General features: G+C 39.5%; 1 protein-coding gene across 15 annotated transcripts in view; it reads right to left on the reverse strand.

Moving 5' to 3' along the window:
* The window catches only part of LOC5576365 (bone morphogenetic protein 1), a 540,800-nt gene that overhangs the window by 3,171 nt on the left and 509,749 nt on the right, over window positions 1-27,880 (reverse strand). For 11 of the 15 annotated variants that reach the window (XM_021837569.1, XM_021837567.1, XM_021837558.1 and 8 more), the window contains 7 exons: window positions 16,267-16,484; window positions 16,072-16,198; window positions 15,728-15,823; window positions 7,280-8,112; window positions 6,976-7,145; window positions 6,726-6,909; window positions 4,031-4,216 (listed from right to left, as the gene is read on the reverse strand). In XM_021837569.1, the coding sequence (XP_021693261.1) occupies window positions 4,031-4,216; window positions 6,726-6,909; window positions 6,976-7,145; window positions 7,280-8,112; window positions 15,728-15,823; window positions 16,072-16,198; window positions 16,267-16,484 (1,814 nt within the window). Of the gene's footprint in view, window positions 1-4,030; window positions 4,217-5,192; window positions 5,336-5,389; window positions 5,610-6,714; window positions 6,910-6,975; window positions 7,146-7,279; window positions 8,113-15,727; window positions 15,824-16,071; window positions 16,199-16,266; window positions 16,485-27,880 lie in introns of those variants that run through there. The other 4 variants (XR_002498632.1, XR_002498631.1, XM_021837570.1 and 1 more) reach the window with 4 other exon arrangements.

The following is a 27,880-nucleotide window of genomic DNA, read 5'->3' on the forward strand; positions in this document are numbered from 1 at the left end:
TGCCGTTGAATGTGAATGACCCCTAGAAATCATATTTTTTATCATAACTTTTTTCCAAGATTTTTAACATTTTTTTGTGTTTTCTACAAAGTTGTTTGTCATAGAAAAACCCGTGTTTTTGCTGAACATATCATCACCCTATCTTTTGAAGTAACAAAGTTATTTATGAATTACTCTTTTTTCAAGGGGTAGTTTAGGCCTCTATAACTGGCTTCGGCGCAAAATGGCGCAGACAACTCTTACAAATCATGAAAGTACCATATCTCCCCTTTCGGCAGTTGATAAAAACTTTTGTCTATAAGCGTCTTTGCATGGGTTTTTACTATCAAACAAATAAGCCTTATTAAAACGAATTCGACTGATAATTCTTTTACTTTAAGAGATAGAGAGGTGCAATTTTCAGCAAAAACACGCGTTTTAAGATGTTTAACAACTTTGTAGAAGACATGAAAAATGTTAAAAATCTTGTAAAATAGTTACGAATTTTTAACTTAAAGTACACAAATTTGTATGAAAAAAATTGTTAAAAAACATTTTCGTTTATAACTTTTTACTTAAATTTTTAACATTTTTCATGTCTCAGTTGGCAACTGGCGTGGACCATGACAGAATCGAATGCGTTGCCTGTGCCCAGGGTAAGCAGTGTCGAGAACCTTTCGTTGGCACCCGTTCGCGAGCAAATCGGCCCCCGAGCGCATTCGTTCGGACGTTTGCGGTCCCATCCTTTTTTCATCGACGACTAGACGCACTTCGTCATGATCTACCTGATGAAACGGAAGTCGGAAGTTTTCGAGAAGTACGAAGCCCTTGTGACCGCACAGTTTGGATTGAAGATATCGTAGCTCACCGTGGATCAAGGTCGTGAGTATGGTTCTACAACGCAGAAAGGCTCACTGGTGGAAAAACTGAGGACCATGCTGATTGATTCGTCGATGCTGAAAGCCATGTGGTGTGAAGCGGCAGAATGCTGCATCGGATCCAAACCGGATTTGTCGAAGTTGCGCGTATTCGGTTGCAAGGCATACGCGTGGGTCCCAACTTAACTCCGGAAGAAATTGGACGCCAAGAGTCAGGAAGCCATCATGATCGGTTACGCCCCCAACGGATACCGCCTTTGGAACAGAAAATCCAGAAAGGTGGTGATTGCTCGTGACGTTCGTTTCGACGAGAACTGTTTCCCATACGCTTCTGAAATGAGGGCAAAAGGGAAAACCGCTCCCTTCGCAAACAGATAGACGCGATGTCTAGGGCGAATCGTCGAGGCGCAGAGAACGGGAGCGCAAGGTACCAGTTAAGTTGCTTGACTTTTTCCGAGCAACCTCTGCCGCATTTTTCTCTGCAGTAGATGTTCCTGCCGGGAGGCTCTGAGTCGTGACGACCGTAACGAGTGGTGAGTGGTTGAAAGCCATTCAGGACGAGCTGCAGTCGATGGAGGAGAACCAGGTGTTCATCAAGGACGACAAGGACGGACGGGCGGTGCGATACAAGGCTCGAATCGTTGCCGAGAGTTTCGAGCAGAGACCGGGACTGGACTACGACGAAACGTATGCACCGGTTGCAAAGCTTGCGACGATCAGAATCATTCTTGCGGTGGGCGTCCATGAGGACTTCTTCTACCAGATGGACTTGAAGATCGCTTTTCATGACGAGCTGAAGGAGCATATCTACATATGCGTCCCCGACGGTGTGACAGCAGCACCGGGAATGGCGTATAAGCTGTAAAAGCCCCTGTACGGCTTGAAGCAGTCGTCACGGTGTTAGAACCAGAAGTTTACCAACCAGATTGCAGATTGCCCGAAGAAACCTGAGCACCATCAGCTTGATCAAGAAGAAGCTTGCGTTCGTATTACAAATGACCGACTGCGGTGAGTTGCGGCATTTCCTCGGGATAGGGATCAATTACAAGCGTAGTGAAGGTTTCCTGTGGCTGTCACAGGAATCGAGCATCGAAAAGGTCTTGAATCCGAAAGGACTCCGATGAAGAAGGGTCTCTAATTATCACGCTGTGGGCCTGCTGCCGGTGAACCCTATCGGGAACTGCTCGGTAGCCTGAGGTACATCATGCTCTGTGCTACCCTGTCGGCTATTTTGGACAGTTCCAGCAGGATTCTTCGACCGCGCACTGAAATGCTCTAAAGCGAGTGGTGCGGTACTTGAGCGGGACTAAATCGCTAGGTCTTGAATTCCGATGAAACAGCAAAGCAGAATCGAAAGTCGGTAAGCGGATCCGTCTTCAAGGTGTATGGGTGCACTGTTTCGTGGAGCAGCAAGATGTAATCTACCGTGTCGTTGTCTTCAAGCGTCACTCCCAGCGCAGCGGCAGCAGAGGCCGTGTGGATCAGTGGCATTCTGGAGAACCTGCATGCTGTAGCCAATCCAGTGACAATTTTCGAAGACAACCGTGACTGTGTGTGTATGGTCAAGAACCTAAAAAAGCATCACTTCATCCGGGACCTGGTCAAGAGAGGTATGTTGAACATCGAACCCATCGGCACTCGTGATCAACTGGTTGAGCTGTTCACGAAATCCTTGGAAGTCACCCAATTTCAACGGCTGGCAACCCTACTTGGTATGTCGTATTGAGAGGGGGTGAAATCGAAGCAATCTGAGTGAGGGCCGATAATGAGTGGCGCAGGCGCAAGAATCACTGGTTTTATCAAGTGTAGAAACATGTGAATGTTATTAGGTGTGTGAAATACGGCAGACTTTGGGATAGTTATGTACTTAGTGCGAATGTCGAAAGAAAGAATTGTGAAAATAATATTGACAGATGGAGGTGGGCTTCGTAGCCGTGCGGTTAGTGTCACCAGGCATTTAGCCGCATCGTGTTAGGGAGTGTGGGTTCGATTCCCGCCTCAGGCCGGTAAACTTTTCGTGAGGAATGTTTTCCGACTGTGCCACTGGGCGTTGCATGCTAATCCGTTGTCTAGTGTGGTGCTTGCTTCAAAGGGCATAAATGCCCACTGGAAGCATTAACGTGTAAGTGTCTTTAGGTCGGCGATTTCATGGAACACCACAAAAACGCTGGCTGTACGGAGAGGAAGAGGACCTGGCGACATCAAACGTTCGGGGAAACTTGAGAACTATCGACGAAGATGGAGATTTACAATATGCCCGGCAATGGCCTGGCGCTATGCATTTGCCATCAAGATAAAAGGTAGGTATGGACGATTCACAAATTAAATTTGGCTCAAGGGAATGTGTGGGTGTCTTTCGAATGTATACCAAATTTGTAGAATATCCATGCAAGAAGCGTTATGAGGCGATGGGTAGATGTCAAAACTGTTCATTTTCGGCGTTTTGAAATTCGTGAATGAATCTTTAAACTGCTTTTAAAATTTGTCATTAATGGAATCGACTGCCGCCTCGGGATGAACTTGGACGTTTAAAGCAACCGGATGTCACTACTGCATACGTGCAGCAACTTGAGGCTGCAATACAGTAAGAGCGTGAGTTGGATCGAGATCCTCTTGTGGAGTTATTCTAGCAGTGAGTAAAAGCAGCCATCAACGATGCAGCCGAAGCGAACGATTGGTTCGACGTGGAGTACGAGCAAATTTGGAGGAAAAGAATACAGCGCGGGAGACCATTTTGTCACGTGGAACATTATAGAGGAAAACGGAAACAGCAGAATCGCCATTTTTGGTGATAAAACGCCGCCTGCGGAGTGCGAGTTGACGGATAATCCCAGCACAGATTATCCGTCAACTCCAAAGGAACGTGGAAGTTTTATCGAAAGCTTAACGCATCCCGCTGAGGCTCAGTGCCTGAGCCGAGATGTGGAGGAGGTAAGGATGAGAGCATGTTGAGATGACCGAAAGGTGGAAGCAGCATATTGATGAACACCTCAACCTTGTGTAAAACGATTTGACGAGCTATAAGCAAATCCTAGGATGGAGAGATGCGGATACGAGATCGCTGTGGATGCCAACTAGATTACTGAAATTAGGTGCACGGCAGCTAAATCCGAGCACACGCACAGCCTCTACTTTGATTATCGCCAGCCACCCATACCAACCCATATACTTACTGATCCCGGTCGCGCTGGTCGTCGAGTCGTAGTGGGCCGCGTTCCTATGCAGCCCCAGCTGTCTGTGATGTCTGCGTTTTCTTTTTCGATGACAGAGAGTGCAGAGGAGACAGATTAGGAACGAGGCGGCGGCTATGCAGCTTATTATTAGAGCGCCGTGATCCTCCTCGGGAATGATGATGGTGCCTGTGTGGTGGTGGTGGTGGTGGTGCAGCAACGAGAACGCGCAGAGACGGAAACAGAGACAGAAAGAGATGGGAAAGTTTCCAAATGATCGGTTTTGCGTAGCGTTTCGGTAGTTCCCGGGATGGTTCGACATCATGTAGGAGGGAATGGTTAGTTTCCGTGCGACGAGGTCAGGTTGGGTTAGCATCGAGGGATAAATACATTCGGTTAGTAAATGTCGTTATAATTAGGGTCTTTGGGTTAGCGGTGGTTAGAATATATTGTTTGCATATTCGAATAGCGCGGTGTTAGGTGGCAATGTGTCAGTGTGCGTGTTGCTTTTGATTATACTGGGAAAGCAATACAATTGTCGTGACATTTTTTATGAATGTCATAACATTAATAGGAAAGCTGTGTTTATTGGTCGCTAGACATTTGGTTACAAGATATGATGAGTCAAACGCATAAATCAGAGTTCATTTCTTTAGAAAGCTCAATCAACATAAATTATAACAAAACAAATTTACCCAAAAAATTCAAGTGAAATTTAAATAAAAATAAAAAGTCTGCATTTCATGTTATTTTACAATATTTTACACAGGAAACAATCAGGAATAAGCTTAAAGGAAAAAAAGGATTTTGATTTGCATTTTGTAAAATAATTGCATTGTTAAAATATTCCATATAATAAACGTGGTAAAATACGGTTAGAAATAGTTTACATTGTTTGAAAGTCATTTGTCTGAACAGATTTGTATACGGAGAGGAGTATGAATGAGTTTTTGTGCGTATGTGTGTGTGATCGAACTATTTGAAACTATTGAAGGTTATGATTGTGTTGTACTCCAAGCTATCACAAATGACCCAAGTACAGATTCAATACTAAGGACACCAAAATAGATTGAATCTGTATTTGGCAATAATGTGGCGAACTTAGAGCTTGATGTCTAGAGTGTTATGAAAAAGCCTTAAGCTGTAGATTGGTGCAGAAACTCACTTGTTTGAGGTGGATTCATTTGAAAAGCTAAGTGAAAAGTGGGTCACTGGAATGAGTTCCTTTCCGTTTGAAAAGGTGGCTGCGGGTCAGGCTGTAGTTGAATCATAGTGTATGTGTTTGAAGTTAACAGAAGGCATGCAAAACTGTGAGAAAGCAGTGTTTTGATTGCTCTTTTTTTCCAAAGTGGTGTTTCTTACATTGACTGGGAACCGTCAATACGTTGTGGGTGTTAAATACTGTCAATGATGGGTTGTGCGTGTTGGTACAAACGATATCAGGTGCCATTGGTATCTTCTGCTCGTGGTAGAGGTTATTTATAGCTCTCTCAACGATAACGATAATATTGTTCATAAAATATCCATATAAATGCCATCGAAATGTAACACACAGTAGAAATAGGTTTGGAAGATGCTTCACCTTGTTTTGTGGAGCCGGTTGTAGTAAGGATGATGTTTGTAGATATTACAATGATAGGTTCAGAGGTATTAAAAGTGGTATAGTCGTTTGGCAGTTCAGAGTAGAGTAGATGTTGAGTTTTGATAAGTGAAGGCAGTTCATTCAAAAGATCAGGTGGAGAGAAGATAATAAGAAGAGATGGAAGAAAAGAAACAGATGAGTATTGTCATTCAGAAGACTTGAGAACGACTGTTGTGCTAGCATATCATCTCACTTGTTAGAAGTGCTTGCAAAACAGTAGATTAGGTGGGGTTCGGGATTTTCTTAAAAGTATGCTCATTATCGAAAACATCAAAGGAAGGATATTCAAGGATATATCAATAGAAGAAATAAACAACGCGAGATCGAAACAAATGTAACATACAATTATTGAAGGTGTAAGAGACCATGGCAAATATCATTGATAACTATTCTGTTGAAAAGTATCTGTAACAGCAAGCAACACAGTATTCATCGAAAATTTATTTAGTATCAAGTTAAATCATACTTTTGCGATGGTCTTTCACTGTCATATCGTGCTTTTTCATACAAATGAGACGTGCAAAACTTCTTATCGATCAGGGTCTTTGGAATTGTTTAAAAAGATGAACAGTTACAGTGGTTAACATAATATTCCATCAAAATGCAGTCGGTACTTCAATGTAAGGTTAACTTGTGAGGTTAGTAGTCGCCAGTTTAGCGCTTTAGTGGGAACGTTTTCTTTTATTCAAAGTATTTTTCTAGTTGCTGGCACAACTTCTGCAGCAGGTTCCGATCGAAAAAAAAATACTGTTTTACTAAGGAACTGTGACGGGTACTTTTATAGCAGGGTTGTGTCCGAGAACCATTTAGAGAAGATGCTAAGGGTGCAAACAAACAACGAACAGCTATCGATCAGAAAATCAATCGTAAAACGTGGAGGTTTTTGTCTTCGTGTAGAGGTAAAATGGAGTCTTGCCTTGCAGATCAGAAAATCTCTCACTTCAATTTTTTCGTACGGAACCGATACGTTTCGAACTGATAAAATACTTGAAATAAAAAGGAAATCATACTGCGAAAAAAATGAACTGAAATCCGTTCGACTCACTCACGACTCACAGTGCATTTCATCGCTATTGTCCGAGGCGCCGCAGTTTTTGACGCCATCGCAGCGCAACCGATCCGAGAGGCAGAAGCCGGAAATCTGGCACTGCCAGTGGTACGTCGATTCGCACAGCAGCGACAGCGTAGAACTTGACCCCACGGGAGTTTCCTGCACCTCGGTCCAGATTATGCGGAAGCCCTGCCAAGGAGAAGATTTGGTTGTTAGGACGTGGCCACAGACATCTACCACTACAACGTTACTCACCTGTGCACCAATGGCCTTATCCGCACTGGTGAAACTGATTCGTGCGGTTTGGCCTTGGGTTACGTACTGCCAGTTTTCCATGGCGGGCTTTTCTCCGCACATCTCTATAGGAGGCATATCGGAGTCCGGTGACAGCCACAGGCGTAGGACGGCCGCTGCACAACCCCGAGCTGGAATGGAGGATGGAATGTATCCGTTATACACTTAATCTCCCTACGTTCCGCATTATTGCCGAAGCTTCAATAATCCCATAAGCCATGTGACTCGCACAACTAATACCCTACAACACATTCAGAATACTCACTAGCAGGTTCTCCCTCGATGGCAAAGTAGTCGAAGTACAGCATGATCTTGTACCCTATCCGTGCCGTGATGTACCAATTGCAAGCGCGCGAAGCCAGCCCCTTGCTGGGAGCGTCGTAGTTTGCGGGAAAGTTCGGCGACGCCACGATGCCGGAGTCTTCACCGGAATAATTTCCCCCGCAGTCACCGAACACCGATTTGGCAGTTTCGAATATGTACCGTGCTTTGAAGCCGCTGGCCACGTTTTCCTGATCCGTGTGCAACACCACCCGTATGCCCACCGCTCCACGTGGGCTTTCTACCGGCCCTGGAGCCGTTAGGCTACAGTACCTCCCCAGGAACCGATCCGATCCGTCCCGGTACAGGACGTACATTTCCAGCCAGTCTTCGAAGCACACGGAAGCTCCGTACGCTCCAAAGGTCGTATTAGCACCGTCGGCTTTGACCTTGAAGTGATCGAACACTATCGTGACTTGCTCGTTCGGAGTTGCCAAAAAGACGTACGAACAGTTCGTCTCCGATGGATAGTTCGACGGGTACCGAGGGCTGTTGAACTCGCCCTTCTTGCGCGAAGTGCTCCGATACGTAAAGCTGCAGGTGCCGTCCGGAGCGGCCGTTCCCGGTATTTTGTACTCCGTTTCGAAGGTATACTTCGCCTTGAAACCACGCCCCTGAAAGTCACCGGAACTGAACACCATCACCAGTCGAGGACCGTCGCTGATGACCGCGTGCGGAATCTCGTTACCGCACAGCTCGTGATCGAATTTATCGTACGCATCTGCTACCTCCTGGCCCTTCAAGTAGACCTTAAGGTAGCCATCCGTGCAGTTGGAACTGAAAGTAAAAGAAACAGGGCCTGAGTAATTTCCATCAATTTATGTCACTTATTGATTGGATTCGGCGGTGGGATGCGGGGCAGACAAAGCATTCAATCATCGTTAGTTCCGTCTGTACGCCTCGCGCTGCTTCCGGACTTGGAAAGGGAATTCAAACTAGTTTTGGAAAAATGGTTTGTCTTCCTTCCTTTGGGCTATTTCCGACGGATGCCGACGCCGCTATCGTTGCCAATTCTCTTTAAGAAGCATGGACGTAGACAGAGTAGAGCAGGGTTGTTGATTGTATTAGCTTCACTACACCCGACCAGACGGAAGAAACAAGATTATAACAGAATTTGTTCCCCTGATATGATTTTTTTATATCACCAGTTGTTATAAAACATGTACCGTTAGTAGTTAAAATAACAAAAACTCTAACAAAATTTGCACCAAATGAAACTAAAATATAACAAACCCTGTTACAATTATATCAAAATTATTACAGAATGTGTTGCAAGGATATTACAAAATAACAAAATTCTTGCAAACTATGTTACTGTTTATGACATCGGATGTTATTTGCAACAAACTTATAAATGCGATGTCAAAATTATAACAAATGTTGTTATAAATGTCTTACTAAAAATGTAACAAGCTGATAACAAAGCCAACTTGATAACAAAATTTTATCAACTCCTGTTATTTTAAACTGCTGCTGATAGGAATGTGTTATATTTTTGTTATGTGGTTCTGGTCGGGCAGGAATGAACTTTGTGTTTCAAAGATTGCAATTTAGGACAATTCATTTGATTTTTTTTCTATTTTGCAAAAATAATCAGTTTTAGAGGATTAGATCTGATTGATTTGTTCCGTTACTTGAATTTCAACATATATTTCGAGTATGTTTTACAATCATAAGCTCAAAAGCAATAATGGTGTCATCATTAACGAAACAAATTCACGCAAAATTACATAGAACATAGTTTTCAAGGAAAATTGAGACAGATCAGACCCCATATTTCATTCCAGAGTTTCTTCCCTTATTCTTTCCTTTACCCAAGTCTGTGTGGTGTAAATTTTATAATTTTTCTCCATCTTTGTGATTGTCTTCCCCAAAATGGCTATTCCCCAAGAGAGTCATTGAGAGATTTTAACAAGCACTTCTACTTGAATTCCACTAAACATACTCTAGGGATTTTCTCAATAATTTGTCTTACGCAGTTTCCAGATATACTAGGAATACCGTCTTGTATGAAAATTTTACAGTTCTTCAGACGTTACTTGAATTTCAACATATATTTCGAGTATGTTTTACAATCATAAGCTCAAAAGCAATAATGGTGTCATCATTAACGAAACAAATTCACGCAAAATTACATAGAACATAGTTTTCAAGGAAAATTGAGACAGATCAGACCCCATATCTCATTCCAGAGTTTCTTCCCTTATTCTTTCCTTTACACAAGTCTGCGTGGTGTAAATTTTATAATTTTTCTCCATCTTTGTGATTGTCTTCCCCAAAATGGCTATTCCCCAAGAGAGTCATTGAGAGATTTTAACAAGCACTTCTACTTGAATTCCACTAAACATACTCTAGGGATTTTCTCAATAATTTGCTTTACGCAGTTTCCAGATATACTAGGAATTTCACTACGACTAGTTTCTGGCCTTCCTTTAAGAAGTTCGCAGAAAACCTTGGATTTTTCTAATGCTACTCAGATTATACCAGGAATGTCTCCAAGCATTACGTAAAAATCCTTTAGCGATTACTGCAGGAATTTATCTAGGGAATTCTTTGATATATCACTAAAGATTTAAAAAAATCTAGGAATCCTTTGAACAACCAAGGATGGTGAATCTTTGATGGAATTCATGGAATATTTATGGCAGAATCATAAAAAAAGTTACCAACAGTAATCCCCGAAGATATTTATCTTCGAGAGCACACTGCTAGTGCATGACGGCTCACCATAGTAGTATGTCCGAAAGAACTTGAAACTATTGAGAACCAGAGCCGCAGGTTCAAAGCCTTGAACAAATGGACAATGCTTTATCGTGTCTACACCGAGGATGCAGTCCATCTAGCACGATTTAGGTAGCGCAGCCCTGGTTAGGTGGCCTACCGAAGACTTTTCACCAACCAAGAAAGGCACAAGCGGATTGATTTTACGGCAACAGTCCCGGCAACGAATGAAGGACAACGATTGGAAAGTCAGATCTTGGAACGTGAGAACCGGAGCGTGTTGTGCTCTTGGCTCGTGAACTGTGGAATGTCGGCGTGAACGGGGCAGCTATTCAGGAAAAACACTAATCGAAAACAGGAGAGTGAATTCCGAACAGTTGATTCCATCGCCATCACTTCATTCAAGTACCACATCTACTAGAGCGAGGGCTATACAGCAGAACGTAGAGTTGGCTTCATAGTGATTAGGAAGCAGATGAAGCGAGCTATTCGGTGGAAACCGGTATGTGACCGAATCTCTTGTGTTGAGAGTGAAGGGCAAGTTCTTCGTCACGAGTTCCAGAACATACAGAACTCTGCGCTTCCATATACAATGCTTGTCGACTGATGGGGTAGCTCTAGCTGCACAACTGCAAGCAGCAAGACGAGTAATTGGGGAGAAACAACGATTCTGAAGATTTCATTATCCTGCGGAACCCCATCCACGAAGCGGAGACAACAACGGCGCGGGAAGTGATTGGCACTGGTCAACGACGAAGACGAAGAAACTGGTTCGATGAAGAGTGCCGGAGAGTGATTGACGTGAAGAATGTCGCCAGAAGCCGTATGTATGTGGTCTGTACCCGACTGAACAGAGACTGATACATGAAAGCGAGAGCTGAAGAAAAGCGAATCCACCGCAGAAAGAAAAGGCAGCATGACGAAAGTGTGGTAGCTGAAGCTCAAGATAGCATGAATCGGAACGACATGCGGAGATTTCATGCAATGGTCAATGGCGCGCGGCGCAATACCGCACCAGTGCTCATCAAGTGAAGTTAAATATCTTCTTGTTCTTGACATTAACGTCCTCACTGGGACAGAGCCTGCTTCTCAGCTTAGTGTTCTTATGAGCATTTCCACAGTTATTAATTGAGAGCTTTCTTTGCCAAAGTTGCCATTTTCGCATTCATATATCGTGTGTCAGTCACGATGGTACTCTATCCCCAGGGAAGTCAAGAAAATTCCCATTACGAAAAGATCCTGGACCGACTGGGAATCGAACCCAGATACCTTCAGCATGGCTTTGCTTTGTAGCATAGGAGAAGGTATCGACCGTGATTGTTTTATATTATTCTTGTTTATGGCTATAGCGGTCACGCGACTTAAAGGTAAATGGAGTCTACAGAAGATTTCTTTTAGCGTTTTGACTCATATTCCGAACATTTAAGACCAACAGTGACTTCAAACGCATCTGATTGGAATAAATTGGCTGATATTTGTGTAAATTTAAATTTCATCGCAAAGTCTAACTGCTAGCTGTTGGGTATACCGATAATAATGTTGAATTAATTAGTTTTAGTATTGTTTTTACGTAAAAGTATGGAACAACATTTTGATTCAAATGCCGAACACTGTTCATTCTGTCTCATATTCCGAACAGCACGAATAAATCCTTTTCAAATTGATAATTTTACAAATAAATTTATCTGAGCTTGTTCTACTGGTCTTAGGCTAGAGAATCATCACTACCGCTGCGGTATAGATTTTATCGGAGACATTAAAATTGAATTGCAATTGACTGCCATTTCCTTGTAATTTGGTGACATATTTCAGCGAAACATTTCAACCAAATCGCCATACAAAATCCGAGTGTTCGGAATATCCCAGTAAACACAAACTCGTAAACGATAGCGCACAAGAGTACAATTATGGAGGCGATATACATACATGCATCATTAGGCTGCATGCAAAATATACGTATATCACCCCCACATTTGTACTCTTATATCCCATCATATAAGATGATGTGTTAACTGGGATGAGTCTGTTCGGGATTTGAGACAAAACGGTACAAATGATTGAAATGAATTGGTGGATAGGCGTCACAAGGGAGCGACAAGATTGAAATTTTAATTAGCTGGTGAAAATTGAGCAAGTCATTTTGAAGTCAGTAAGCATCGAAGCGTCCTGTATTCTACCTAGCTCCTCTACTGGAGAAGGGTTGGCTCAAAGCTTTGAGCTTTGCTACCAACATAGGCCTGTGTTGCTTCAAAGCTCTACGCTTCAAGGCCCACGATTCCAAGGAGGAAATTTTCGTTTTCGATGGTGACCGGCACTTAATGCTGGGACGACAGACCATGTCTAACTGGGGTCTGAAGATCAAGAAGCTAGAGACAATTTTGTGCAAGCATGAAACTGTTTTCACGGAAGAACTTGGCTGTTTGAAAGATATGAAGGTCCATCTGCCACTAAAGGACGAAGCAGTACAAAGATTTTGTAAACCCAGGAAGATGGCATTAGCTTTGAAGGAAAAGGTGGAAGCCGAGCTGGATCGTTTGGAGCGCACAGGCATCATTACCAAAGCAACCACGGCGGATATGGAATGAGGTACGCCACAAGTACCCGTTCTGTAGAAGGATCCACCGATTCGTCTTAGCACTGACTATCGTGTCACAGTCAATCCGTTTCTGAAGGACGACCATCATCCGTTACCTATCATCGATGAGATTTTTGCAGCTTTGCAAGGAGGTAAGCACTTTTCAAAGCTGGACATCAAGAATACTTATTACCAGCTTGAGGTCGATGAGGAAAGCAAGTATCTTTTGTCGTGGAGCACACATCGAGGCGTGTTCCATACGAATCGTTTGTCATTTGGAACGAAGACTGCTTGTTCCATGTTTCAAGCTACAATGGAGAGAGTGTTGCAAGGCTGTTGTGGTACTGTCAACTACCTAGACGACGTTATGGTCACCGGGTCTACTATAGAGGAACATCTGCAGAACCTGGATCACGTTTTGCAACGGATCGAAGACGCTGGATTGCTGCCAAATAAAGAAAAATGTGATTTTTTCAAGGAAGAAGTGGATTTACTTGGCCATTGCATCGGTAAGGAAGGTTTGCATACGGATTCACATTAGATGAAGGCCATATTGAACATGAAGCCATCAATGGACGCTAAGGAGGTCCGTTCCACTCGTAAATTACTACGCCAAGTTTTGTTCCAATTTGGAACACAGTCTTAAGCCTCTGTACGAGCTGCTGAAGGAAGGTGTTAGTTTCTCCTGGACTAAGAAGCTACAGCAAGCGTTCGAAGAAGCTAAGAATCTCATTGTCAGAGACACGGTGCTGGCTCACTACAACCGAGATCTTCCGATTAAGCTGTACTGCGATGCATCAAACGCAGGAATCGGAGCTGTCATCACTCACATTTTTTCGGATAAAAGTGAGCGTCCGATAACGTTTGCTTCAAGAGTTTTCAAGAAACACGAAGGCAATTATGCAACTTTGGCCATTTACTACGGAGTCACGAAGTGTTACAGTTATTTGGCCGGTCGACATTTCATTCTGATGACCGATCACAAGCCGCTGATTGGATTGTTCAGCACAAAGAGTGTTCCTGAAACAGGCTGTGTTTTTTGGCCTGCTTCGACTATGAAATCTAGCACGTGAAAGGTGTGAACAATATCTCGGCACATTTTCTTTCTCGTTTGCCGTTGGCCAGTATCGAAGATGAAGATGAGTTTAATGACGATTTTGCGGAAGACGAGCCGATAATATTTTTGAATTTTTTGGAACAAGAAACTCGTTCGTTAGTCGAAAGAAGGCAGTTGCTGGTCGAGAGCCATCGTGACAAGACTGTAAGCTGTGGGGTGAAGTATTTGAAGTCTGGTTGGTCATCGAACAACCTGGAAGAAGAGATCAAGAAGTTTTATTCCAAGCGAGATAAGCTCAGCTTTGGAATTATCGCATCGTAATTCCAACCAAATTACGGAAGGATATCCTGATGGAGTTACATTCGGTTCACTTGAGCATAGTAAAGATGAAGAGCCTTGTGCGGTCAGAATTTTGGTGGTCGTCAATGGACAATGGACGAAAATGCGAATTGTGTATCCAGTTACGACCAGAGCGGACGGATCCAATAGCACCGTGGAGACTTACACGTTCCTCTGGGGATCGAGTCCATATTGACCATTTCCAGTTCAGAGGTACCGATTTTCCGGTTATGGCGGACAGCTACAGCAAGTGAATAGAGGTGTTCCCAGTGCGCACGCTGACATCGAAGGAATAGTGAATATAAATCATGTTTTAGACACATTTCTACTCTAGTTACAGACAACGGCACGGCGTTTTTTTTTTCGGATGAGTTCAACAATTTCTGTATAGATCGAGGATTAAAACATCTGCGGACAGCTATATGGTGCCGTGTTCCAACGGGGTGGCTGAGAATCACCGCACGGTTAAGTCGACCTTGACAAAGCATTCCTCTGATCCATCATTTCAGAAAAAGACAGTCACTCACCGGTTATACTCCTTTTTGGAAATGTACTGTGCAACGAAACATGCTACTACGAACGAAAGCCCTTTCAAGCTCATGTTCGGGAGGGAGATGTATCAAGGTTCGATATATAGAAGATAGATAACACCAGGCGGCTACAGGAAGCGAGTTTTAATCAAGATCGTACAAGATCCGTGACTTTCGAAGTTGGTGTAGTGGTGTACGCTAGAGAAGACCGTGATACGAAGAAACCAGCCTGGTGCGAGCAATAGTCGTGAAGAAACTGGGTGCTGTCCTGTACGAGTGCAAAAGTGGAGAACGACGCAGATGAAGCTCTACAATACGCCCTGCAATGGCGTTACGCTACGCTGTAGCCATCAAGATACACGATGGGTAACACTAAAAAAAATATCTTGAAATGATTCGAGAAACAAACATTGGTAGTATGTATTTGTAAAACAATCCCTAAAGAAATACCGAGTTGAAAAATCCCTAATACCCTATTAATGAAAATCTTAGAAGTTTTTTGAGAACTCCTTGGTTTAGTTTATGTAAGAATTTTTGCAAAAAATCTTAGAATAAATCTGATGAATTCATACTTTGTGTTTCAAAAACAGATTTGATACAATACATTGTGGAATTCCTGAAAAAAATCCTTGAACAACTGAAAACTGGGAAATCCTTATGAGAAGTGCCCGGAGAAATGTAGGGGATATAGATAGAGTGTTGATAGAAACTTCTTTAGAGATTTTTTTTAAGAGACTACATGAAATCCTTATATAATCCAACAGTCAAGTACAACACGGAACTCAGGTTTTCTAACTGGCCACGGTAAAGAGACCAACATTTAACCAGAACATTTCTCTTGAGATGTACCCCTACCGAAAATCCTGGCTACGCCCATGCTAAGAAGCGAACCAATTTCGGCAAATTTATCTGTTTCCGGTTGATTAGCTGTCTTTATCGTTTGCTGAAAATCGGATGTAAGAGTCTAATCTTCATTTATCTCTATCGTCGGCTTCGTCGCTACTAGTAATTGGGAGCACCCGTGGCGAATTTTCCGACTCATTGTGTTTATGTGAGGGTGGTTCGCGAGTGGAGGATTGAGGATAAGGATGGGCTGAAACGCTCGAGCCGTACAATAGAGCAGAAGATGATTGAGTGATGATAATAACCAGTCATCGGTTATATACTTACTCGCCCTTCTGTTCGCCTTTCGGAATTTCGAAAATCGAAAACTCAAGCTTCACCCGTTCGAGGTTCTGAGCGTCTTGCATACCGTAAACGAAATATCTGTGGATGAAAAAGCGTGGAATTGATGGAAATAGACGGCCTACATAAAGGTGGTTCAAATAACAAAAAAAAAAAAAAAAAAAATTAAAATCTTCCTTACAATTTTCAAGATGATTTCGGTGGAGATTTCAAGAAAAGCACTCTATTTTCATCATAGATATTGTAAGAAAGATATGAAAGTTATGATTTTCAAACTTTTTTCCTTATTGAACCACTCTACTGTTACATTGGTCGGCTTGATATCTTACCTACAAACTACTTTCGGTATATACGGAAAAGGATAATTCGGCGAGTATACGTATCCGGTCGATTCTTTTTTCGATAAGATTTTCTGATCACATTCGGAGCCTCGTATATGCATTCCATCGTTTTCTCCTGCAACAGAAAATGAGGGTTCCCGGTTATAACAAATTCACCATACTCCCAGTATGCGCTTTACTCACGAATAAAATCTAATTTAACAAAACTTTCACTAAATTCAAAAATTCCCTTAAAACCACGGTTCTGCGTGTTGGCGGTTCGTTGCAGCGTCGAAAAGTGCACGAACAGAAACTGCTCGCTCGAGTAGAGGACCAAGTTCCTCTGTTGGCCGCAGTACGTCCCGATCACGGCGGAAGTGTTGTCCTGCCCGTCGAACACCCGGACGTAGTCGAATGGACAGCTGAGGATGGAATAAATTTTAGTAGGTGTTAATGTACAGAAGGAAATTTAACATTTTATTGCAGTGAATAGTTGATGCTACTGGTATGAATATAGTAATGAACTGTCTGTTGAATATCTATTTCTAGCTCTTTTTTTTAAATCTTACTGTTTTACAAAAAAATAATCTTGGTCTAAGTATTCGTGATTTATTCCGCCGTTTATTGACCTTAGGTATACAACAGAAGGTTTTGACAAGGGTTTGGGTATCCTTTCTTTTTTGATTAGTTTGCTGGAGGTGAAAATCATATTAAAATTTGGATTGTATAAAAATAATCTTGAAAAACGTTCTTCGTACCACACAAACGGTAGAAATATGTCATTCGAGGCATTTGCTATCAGTTAAGTACTTAGTAGTGTACAAATTGACAACATAAAAGTTTTGATAATTTTTTTTAAACACTATAAAAATTCAAACACGTTTTTGACTACCCTTGTGGGGTAACTTGCAACAGCAATTTTGATCTCAATTGTTTGATATTTCCTGCCGTTTGTCATCGAAAACACATGAAAAGGCAAAATTGAACAAATATTTGTACAGTAAAATTAAAATGTTTGTACCTCAATCAATTCAATACACTGTTTGTATTAATTTTTAAAAAATTTAAATAAATCGTATTATTATTAGATTTATGATTTTCACCTCCAGCAAACTCATCAAAAAAGAAAGGATACCCAAACCCTTGTCAAAACCTTCTGTTTTTTCATGAACATAAGGAATAATTTAGAAAATCTGCAAAATAAAATTAACTTACAGATCAGTCATTGGGAACTTTCTGCATGAAATATGATGAAAGTTGTGTCAAACTAATTGTACATATCAATATGTTATACGTTGCTTTGATTAAAATATGTCTAAAAAATAAGTTATGTGAAGTAAAGCCTAAAGTACCATTGTATTTGTAAAAAAGTTGCATTAAAACTTTTTGATGGTTTTCCAATAACTGTCAAGCCTTATAATGTGCTAGAATTTTCCAGTGTGGACACCCTTTGCTATGCCAATAAAGCTTTCAATCAAATTGATTCAATACTCATAATAATTAGTTTTCTAAGAGAAAAACAGCCTGTTTCTGATAATTGTCATGCTTTTACTGTAGACAATTATTAAATGACTATAATAAGACAATATAGGATAAATTTTGAATAGTGTACTTCAGGTACCATTGTGTGTTGCATGTTACCCCACATCAGGTGATTCCAGAAAACTAAATACTGATAAAATTTATACCGCGTGGTATTCTTTACGTAGCTATTATGGTTTTTGTCTCATCTGAATCCTCAATTTTTTCGTCCATATAGCTTTGAAGTTGAAAATTGTTGCAAGTTACCCCGTTTGACGGTACTAGTTCTGTGATAGGTGTGAATAGAACAAATATTAGCAAGCGCATACTCCTACTAACTGGAACTTATCATATTATTAGTGTAGATAGTGGATGCTATTGATATAGAGATCATAATAAATCGTTCAGAACAAGAATTTTGAAAGTCTATTTTTTGCAATTCCGTTGCAAATCAATCAGCTTTTCATTGAGAAGTTGATCAACATAACGGCCTACTTTTCCTACCAAATAAAACAGTGCTGAAAAGTGCTACTTTTCAGCACTCTTTTCGGTGCTGAAAAGTAGCACTTTTCAGTACTGTTTTGGTAGGCGTCAACCGAACAACCCAGTGTCCTAGTCTCTTCATGCCATGCTTATTGTGCGCGGCGTGTGAGTCGAGACGAGTCGTTCTCTCCTCGGGTGACGTGATGTGACTAATGTTAATGAAATGGAAACGAGTCGACACCTCACCGACTCGTCTTGCCTTACATGCCGCACAGAAAAAGCACAATTGCATCTGATTCTTGAGTTTGTTCTATGTCTGGCGTGAGGTGAGAATTGTCGGTGGCCTACACGCTCGTTCAGATCTACTCAAAAGTGAGTAGATTTCGACTCACTTCGGAACAAAGTGGAACTGCTCAAAAGTGAGTAACACCATCGTTACTCACTTTAGAATAACATAGTCAAATGTCAATATGGGAGTAACACTTACTCACTTCGTTTAATCTGAAATTTGCGAAAGTGAGTAGATGTCACTCACTTCAGGAAATAATGATTTTGGAAATAAATGTATTATGTTATTTATAAAATCAGAAGAAATATACAAAAAGCATAGCATTTATTCATTATCTCATACATAATACATAATAATAATACATGATAAAAAGTAAAAAATTTGTGATATTTGTGTTGAAATTTTCGCTGCTCTGGAATGGATCCTGGGGCATTGATGAAAGTCATGGAGGATGTAGTTTGACCGATCCAGTAGCCTTCCCGGTTAGACTGTAAAGAATTGATAATTAGTCCAATAAAAAGAACGACGGTTAAACTTACAGTTTATATTTTTGCGGTTATTTGATCAAAACCTTGGTCATTTTCAATCCGACCTCGCTTCACTTGATATCAGGATTATTGACATCGCAGCACTAATCTGGAGTTCGTCGGTTGGACTTCCGAAGCGCTCTGCCGGCTCGGCTTTTATCTCGACTGTTTTTGAAAACAGTCCGGCATCACGGCGACTGAAGAAATTTCACCACAACGGAGGATTTGACAGTTCGAGCGCGCGAAATTTTCACAAGTCTTTGACGTTTACAAAGTGAGTCAAATATGTTTGTGTTTACTCAAAAGTTAGTAAGGTCGTTTTCTTTCATGGTTGAGTAAAAAGTTACTCACTTTGATAAAATAAAGTTACTCACTTTTGACAGCTAACTTGAAACTTCAAAAGTGAGTCAAACTTACTCTCTTTTGAGTAGATTTGAACGAGCGTGTATAGCGAGGTGACAATTCTCGACTCGAGCGAAGTGACTTTCCATTTGGTTTACACGGCGAGTCACTTCACTAGAATCTACATCCGTTGTGCGATCAGGCTCCGCGATACTGATGAGGGGTCGGATCGTCCAGCATTTGTAGTCACTGTGCTTTCTTACCTGTTCATTCCTCTAATAGGGAATATAGATCTGCATGATACCGATGGGAACGAGAAGAATTGTGACATTCATGGGTATTACTGTGTCACAGCCTACGTGATTGAAAAATACTGAATTGAAACTACGCATGGCTGTATGTCCATGTGGGTTCTCTTGCAATGTTTGTTTGTGCTTTTAGAGTTCATCGAGTTGAAACGGCATTTTTCGAAATAGCAAAAAATGTTGTATGCAATTCGTTGCAAAACTCGATTTTTTCAGCACTCGTTGTATTTATCCAACTCGGTGAGCCTGGTTGGATAAATGTACAACTCGTGCTGAAAAAATCATCATTCTGCAACTTGTTGCATAAATAACTATTTTACTATTTCTGTCAAATACCTTACAGCATTACCAAAAAAAAGTGGTAGACAATTTAGAATGGTTTTTTATCTCAATTTTTAGATTTGAATACAATAGCGAGTTGGCATTGGGCGAGTTGGGAGTCCTGATTCTTGAAGGATTTCTTCAAAGGCTTTCCTAGCAATCTCTCCGCGGAATCCATTACAAATTTTCCGTGAATTCCTTCAGAAATAGGCCTAGAATTTTAAATCATTCCACAGATTTCGCCATGATGTTGCCAGTGTTTTCTTCAGGGATTACTTCGAACATTTTGAGGAATGTTTCTATGGTAGAAGATTTTTCTAGAATTTCTATTACCAAGGAATCTGAGATTTGTATGGAATTCTTTCATGATCGTCCAAGAATATCTTTAGAGTTTTATGTTTGTACGAAATGTTGAAAGAATGTCTGGAACACTTTGTTAAATAATTCCAAATAATTTCCAAGGAATATGTTTGAATAACAATTCGAAAGATAACAATAGTAGTTTACGCAACAAAAATGATGATTTTTGTAGCATGAGACATGAGACGTAAATGTATCCAACAATGCTTGCCGAGAGCTACGGAGTGATTTAGCATTGCATTATGCATTGGAGTAGCTAGGATTTTTTTCTGGAGGGGGCCTAGGGGGGGCCTTGTAAATACTTGTTTAACAGAAGTAATGTCGGTCGCAATAATCAAGATTATCATAAATTTCGTTGTTTTAACAGATTTAAGGACTGTTCATTTAAGAAAGTGGACACCTAAATATTAGCATTTTGGTGTAAAAATTCCATAAAAACAAATGAAATTTTGTTTCAGTGTGATCTCAAGTGTTTATTTTGACAGCAGACAAAAGTTGACATAAAAAATTATAAATTCTAAACGATGGGTCGAATTGACATGGCGACTCTCAATTTTTTCTGCACAAATGGTGTACAGAAAAACTGCCGTTCCGAGATTTGGCTTAAATCGCGAAGTGTCTAAATTGATTTTTTTCAACGCTGTGGCCAAAACAGATATTCCTGACGACGTACGATACATCCCAACAGAAAAATTTGGGAAAAATGATTTGGTATGGCAAGCAATTTGCTCCTGCGGTATGAAAGTACTACATATTTCACGACGGGTTCAATCAACGGCGAAAATTACAGAACTGAATGCATTAAAAAATGGCTTCTGCCCATCTACTGAAAGCATACCATGCCTCCATTGTTTTTGCCAGACCTAGCATCGGCTCACTATGCTTCAGCTACTTTGGAGATGCTCAAGAAGGAATAATTCGAATTTGTAGAAAAATGATCGAATCCATCAAATTGCTCAGAACTACGCCTCATTGAAACATATTGGGCAATAATCAAACTGCATCTTAAGAAGGATGGAAGAAAAGCAATCTCCTTCGATTTTTTCAAGAAAATGTGGTCAGCAGTTCAAAAAGCAGTTCGAAAAGTTCCGAAAAAAGTTGTGCAGAATTTTATGGGAGGTATCAAAAGAAAAGTAAGAGCATTCTCCAGCAATGCTCAATAAATGTTCAAATGTATGTGAATTTGATCGAAATTACGTTGATTTCCATGTATTTTAGGTAAACTCATGAATTTGTTCGAAAATAAACAGTTTACTGTAAGAAACACGTGTCCACTCTCTTAAATGAACAGTCCTTATATTGATTTTATTTATTTGCTATTTTGTCAGGAACATCAGTGTTTGTAAATTTTAATTTTCGCTACGGAAAAGATTCATTATTTTTGTAATCCAGCCAAAATACTTAAATGCTTCTAAAAAAAACTCACAAAGAATGTCCTTTGTGATTTCCCATGATTTATTTCAGGTTCAACCATGTGCTTTAAAGAGATTCCTACGGGATTTTTTCATGATTTTTTTCGTACTTTTCAGTGATATCTTCAAGAACTCACTGTGTTCTTCCTGGGATTTTCTCAGAAAAGCATTCCCAGACTATCTGATCTCAGCAGAAAATTTCTTGAAAAATCCCTATCGAATTGCTTAAAATATCTTTTGAAAAATTCCGCCAGAGAAATTCATTTAGAAATTCATTAAATCATTTCTTCTGGAAGGTTCTCCACGTACTCATTGCATATAAATTCCAATTGTTAGTTAAAATTATTCTCCAGTTTTGTTCATTAATAATTTTATTAAGATAAAAAATAGTACAAAAAATTCTAGGAGTTTTACTTAAAACGTCTTCAAGATCATCAAGCAAGGATTCATTCGACGAGTTCTTTAGAGAGTTCGCCAACAGTTTTTACAACTTTTCTTTTGAAATTCTTCCTAAAGTTCCTCTACAGGATTGTTTAAAAAATCGCAGCAAAAATTATCCAGACTTCCGAGAACAAAATGATTGATTCTTCTAGGTATAACTTTAAGAAATCCTCGTAATATTCCTCAATAATTTCATGAGCAATCAAAAACAAAAAATCAATTGGGAAAATGTTATTTACAATTTCTCAAAAAAGTTCTCCGCAGATCTATATGCATTTTTATAAACAATTAATTTTTAGATTTCTTCAATATCAAGAAGCAACATCCTGCATTCTTCAAAACTGTCTCGAAATTAATTTTAATAAATGTTTAAAGAATTCTATTATTCCTAGCGGAATCGTTGAAGTGTTCTTTCAAAAACTCTTCCGCGAGAATACCTAAAGATTTCTCGAGTGATTTGTTCAGGGATTTCTTAGAGAATTATATTATTGTGTCCCTAAGATTCTCCGGAAAAAAATACCAAAAATTCGTCTAAGTATTTACTAGAGATTTTTTAAACCGCACTAACAATTCATTTGGGAATTTTTAAAGAAATTTTTCATCAGATTTTGCAATTTATTCTTCAATTTCTCGAAAAAAAAAATCTCTAGGAGCTCTACCAAGCATTCTTTCAGGTTCTAGAAAAAACTCCGAATGGTTATCTCAGGATTCTTCCATAAATAACAGAATAACATTTACCCACTCTTCCTTTTTGGTTCGAAGAACTACTCCAGGAATATCTCAAAATTTTTATGGATTGCTTTACAAATTCCTCCTCCTAATTATTAATTGCAGCATAAATATAATTCGGGAAAAAATACTAAATTTCTGTCGTAAAATTCAACAATTAAACTGCAGAATTTAGGGAATTTGATGACAGATGTATTGCCGTGAATCGCAAGTCAGTCCCATTTGTATTTTCGTCAAAATTGAGTTGAATTCAATTTTCAACATATCTTTCAATGCTATTTCTAATGCCCTAATGAGATAGTACGATTTGTTCAGAGAAAATAGGGAAAAACAGAAAGACAAGTTGGAGTTAGTAAACGAGTTTGAAAACTTCGCAGCCCATTTTCGCAATGCCTACTTTTTACATATGGGACTGGCTTGCGATTCACGGCAGTGTACCTCACAGAAAAACTTTAGTGGTTCTTGTAGGATTTACTACAAAAATCTTATTCTTTTTTCTTCGTCGTTTATAGTAGAAAATAATTGGCGTTAAAACGGGTGGAATTTTATTTGTAAATAAAATCTTAAATAATATTTTATATGAAATCCGAAGTTCCACGATACTATTGTGAACATATTGATGCAGAAAGAACCCCATTTTTTCCTACCTTTTGAAATTACAAACATACTTTTTTTTGAAGGGTCTACTACTGTAGAAGATTGACGCAAAAATATTGCTGGTATTTTTTAAGGACATTACCGAAGATGTATTGTGGTGAAATTCGTAATGTAAGACTTTAATGAATTGAAATCTTAGTGAAAACTTTTGAATTACTTTGATAATATGTTAAAGATTTCCTGATGGACTTTCAGAAACCATACAAATAAGAATTCTGTATTTTTTTAAACTCCTATAATTTACTTTGTTTTAGATTATTTTAAATGTTGCTTTTTAGGGTATGGAAAGATTTAGATATAGAAATAGATGGGTAATGGTACAATGCAAGATCATTTATAATCTTTTAAATAGAGTTAAATTACAGGATAGTTAAACCTTTCTAATCAATTTACAAATTGAACAAATTTCTCAAGAAGTTCCATCAGAATCTTCTTTATAAATTATCCTTGAAATCTATTCTTCCTTGATTTCAGTTTTTTTCTAGAATTCTGTCAGAAAGCCTTTAGAAATTTAACCCTCGTATCGCACAATACAGATACCTCTACTGCTATGCTAATTTAGGAAGTAAAAATTTTCCTGGGGGTCAATTTCAAATATTGAATAATCCGGGGATTTGAAGCAAAATTAACACAAACAAAATAACAGAAGAATTTTTCACAAAAATTGTGCGTGTTTTTTTCTTAAACACTTTTGTTCAAATTCCCGGAAGAATTTGTATTAAAATTTGGGGAAAAACTTTTAAAGAACAGAAGAATTTCTAGTAGCACTTCCAGCGAAATATCTCAGTATTAGATTTGACAGAATCAATGATTTTTTGGAGAAATTTCGAGGGCAAACTGAAATTTTTGAAGGATTAACTAACATTTTTTAGGTAAATCTGGGAACATATTCCAGAATTAATTTGCTTATAAGAAGTAGACATAGAAGGAATGGATGCTCGCCAGGAGGGATTCGCTTTGCAGGTCGCACAACATTGTTTGACTAATTTCCATAAGATTCCTGAAGCCACCCTTCAATATTCCTTGCAAAATTTGATTATACTAAGATTCTATAAAATAGCATAGCATAGCATAGCATAGCATAGACTGACTGTACATGTCAATGGTTGCTACTCCGTGATTGATCGGAACTGGTAAGAATTGCACTACGATCCAAATGAATAAGGGATGGGAGTGTCCGCTTATTCTCGAAGTACAATTTTAGCAGCTCTAATATTATTGATCAATAACGGCGCCGGCTAAGTCCTTACAGTCAGTTGGGATGGAGAAGGAATGTTAGGGTGTAATGATTGTTGCTTCTAGAGACCGAGAATACCTCTGCATCTCCACAATCACCACGGGAAGGGTATTCATTAGTGAGGGAGGAAAAGATCTGGGAGTCACCAATGGTCAGTGATGCGATCCATGGATAAGGAGGAAAAATACGACTTAAAGCTAATTTTGCATTTTGTCTCGAGAAGTTTTTGGTAGAAGATTTAAAAAAAAATACGTCAGCATCCATAATGCCGAACCATTCAAAAGATGTTTTTCGTAATAGCGAAAAGAGAAAAAAATATGTATATATTTTAAATAATATGAAACAGGAATGATGCCGACACTTGTAATGACGAACCATACATAGTTTGTTGGAAAATTACAGAAGAATAACGCTGTACATTTTTGTCTCGAGCTGAAAAGATTTTGATAGGAGTTTTAAAATATACGTCAACATCCAAAATGTCGAACCATTCAAAAGATGTTTTAGTAATGTTAAAGAGAGAAAATATATGTTAATTGAAATTTTATAAAACAGGCATAATGCCGACACTTGCAGTGACGAACCATACAAAGTTTGTTTGAATATTACATAAAATTAACGCTGTCATGAGAAAATGTGTCATTAAAAGCATGAAACGAGCTCACCAGTTGGTAATCCATCCTTGATTTAACACGGATATCTTTTCGCACTCACACAACGCAAACCGTAGAACTTCTCAGCGTCCCGAAAACGTACCGTCTTGTTTGGGCTTTTCGAAGCACTGCCCAGCAGACAAACGAAACACAATTCCCGGCGTCCCGAAAACGAATCGTCTTGTTTGGGCTCTCCGAAGCACTGCCCATCAGACACGCGAAACGAAACACAACTCCCGGCGTCCCGAAAACGTACCGTCTTGTTTGAGCTTTTCGAAGCACTGCCATATACTAAGATTCTATAAAATAATATCGAAACATTTTTTGAAAAATTTTGCTACAAATCTTTAGGAAATTAATCAAATAATTTATGTAATAATAAGTTTTCTTAAAAAATCATAATTCAATACAATAAATTTACTCATGCGAAAATACTTTAAAAGTTTAATCAAAGAGAGAATTTATTGCTGGAATAGAACACTATGATCGATTTTGTAACATTTTTTCACATCAGTAGGCGAATTGCAGCGTGTATTTTCTTCGAACAAAAGAAAATTTTCTTGCTGGTAAGTAATGGACAAAAATGTCTTCTCTTCAAAGAAATTGTTTGCCGGAATTCGCCTACAGGTTTTATTTCTATCAATCAATAGAGGAAAACTTCCTCATTCCAAAATTCTTTGAAGGTTTAGTCTAATTTATTGACAAAAATTCCCGCTATGTATTGTCTGAGAAATTATTTTCGTAAAGTTGTCTATTTCATCAATTATTTTTTTCGGACATTATAGGGAGCAGAGCTACTTGGGCACTTCCATGATACACTTTGGAATAACTACCGAAGGGAATCAAAAGCGCCAAGAATTGGATCCGGCTCCCTACGATTTGAAGTTAATGTATGGATTTCTTTTGTGAATTCTCATAAGGGAAATCATCATCAGGGTATCTCATCGAGCAGGGTACCCTTAAAAACATGAGGTGTCATAATGCAGTGAATATGCTGATTTATGCTAACAGCCGAATGCTAACAGCAAATATGATGATTTATGCCTAACAGCAATATTTGAACTATTCAGAAAATAAATGGGAATCAAATATCCAGAATATTGACATTTTTTTTTGTATCAACGTACTTTTTGCAACGGAGATGGCAAAAAATTGCGCTTATTAGCGAGAAGCTAGTTCGATAGCCGGACGGTTAAGCTTTCGGTTGTCGCGTGATTCACCGAAGACAAAACCGCCACACTGTTGCTGCGTAAAACAAGCGAGATTTTCTCTAAAATAACTTAATATCTGAAGAAATTATTGTCCATAACAAGAGTCATGTACATTGATTCAGAAGATTTTGCTTCATGTTAAATTGTTTTTTTTTTTTTAATTTTTATTTTCAATTATCATCTAAAATTCTGGGGGGGCTGGATGATTCTGGAGGGGGTAATGCACGGTCGTAATGGCTGAAAATGCTCAAATTTTCAAAAAAAAAATCTCAAGCTCACATCCGAATGGATTTTTTTTTTCATGAAAAACTACTTTTTTGGAATTTTTTGGTGTCCTCAATACTATAGATATATACACGGGATCTCACCCGGTATTCTTCAGCAATCACTAGAACCAGAGACGGACTAGAAATCGTTTCCCTACGCTTTCATTCTTTTATCATTTTAGCATGCCTTTCCTTACACAGTATGCTAACCAAAAGCAAACAGCCCTGCCATAAGATTACATTACCCCTAACCCATACACTCTCGTATGAACTGGCGTAGATGCAGTCTGACTCCACGGACTACAGTGGGCCAGTATAAGTGTATCATAAATTCCTTCCCCTCATTGGTCTGCATTTTGATATGGCAGGCACCATTGTTGCCTAAAAATAGAAGATCACCAGCACTTACACACTGAGCATGCCTGTTAGTCCCAAGCAGTCATCTGGTTGGTTCCTTGTGTAAGTGCAGCTGATCTGGCGATACTGGAGTAGCAAACCGGGCGGCCAATCATTTCCTAAAATTTCCATATTTTTCAGAAACTATCGAATGCATCCTTTATACGGTTTACTTGAATATTCTGAACCCTATCTTCTTCACCAGCTCCATACAGGAATCTTGAACTCAACAATAATGTTGAAATGGATACAATCTTCGATAGGAATAATTGATGAGAGATTTACTTTTTTACAATGACAATAATAAATTGAAATAAATTTGGATCTCAGAGTGAAGTTTATTTTAAAGATAAAATTTGGATGTGGAATACATAGGAACTAAAATCACCTGGTATCCTGGTATACGTGAAACTAGTTCTATTTGAGCGATTGCGTTTCAGTAAAGATGAAATATTCATCAGCATCAAAATACGCCAACTATGAAAACCCTCTACATGCATTAATATGTAGGCCACCGCTTGGCGAATGCAATCAAAACTGTTATGAAGTCTTGTAAGACTCGGTTAGAAGTTTTCCCCTTATGCCAATCTTATACAGCAATGGCTCTGAACCACAGCTGCACCCCCTCTTGGGTCTTGGCAGACAGATAGCCAGCTATCGGTGGAGCA

The sequence above is a fragment of the Aedes aegypti genome, chromosome 1 (assembly GCF_002204515.2).
Source record: "Aedes aegypti strain LVP_AGWG chromosome 1, AaegL5.0 Primary Assembly, whole genome shotgun sequence".
NCBI lineage: Eukaryota > Metazoa > Arthropoda > Insecta > Diptera > Culicidae > Aedes > Aedes aegypti.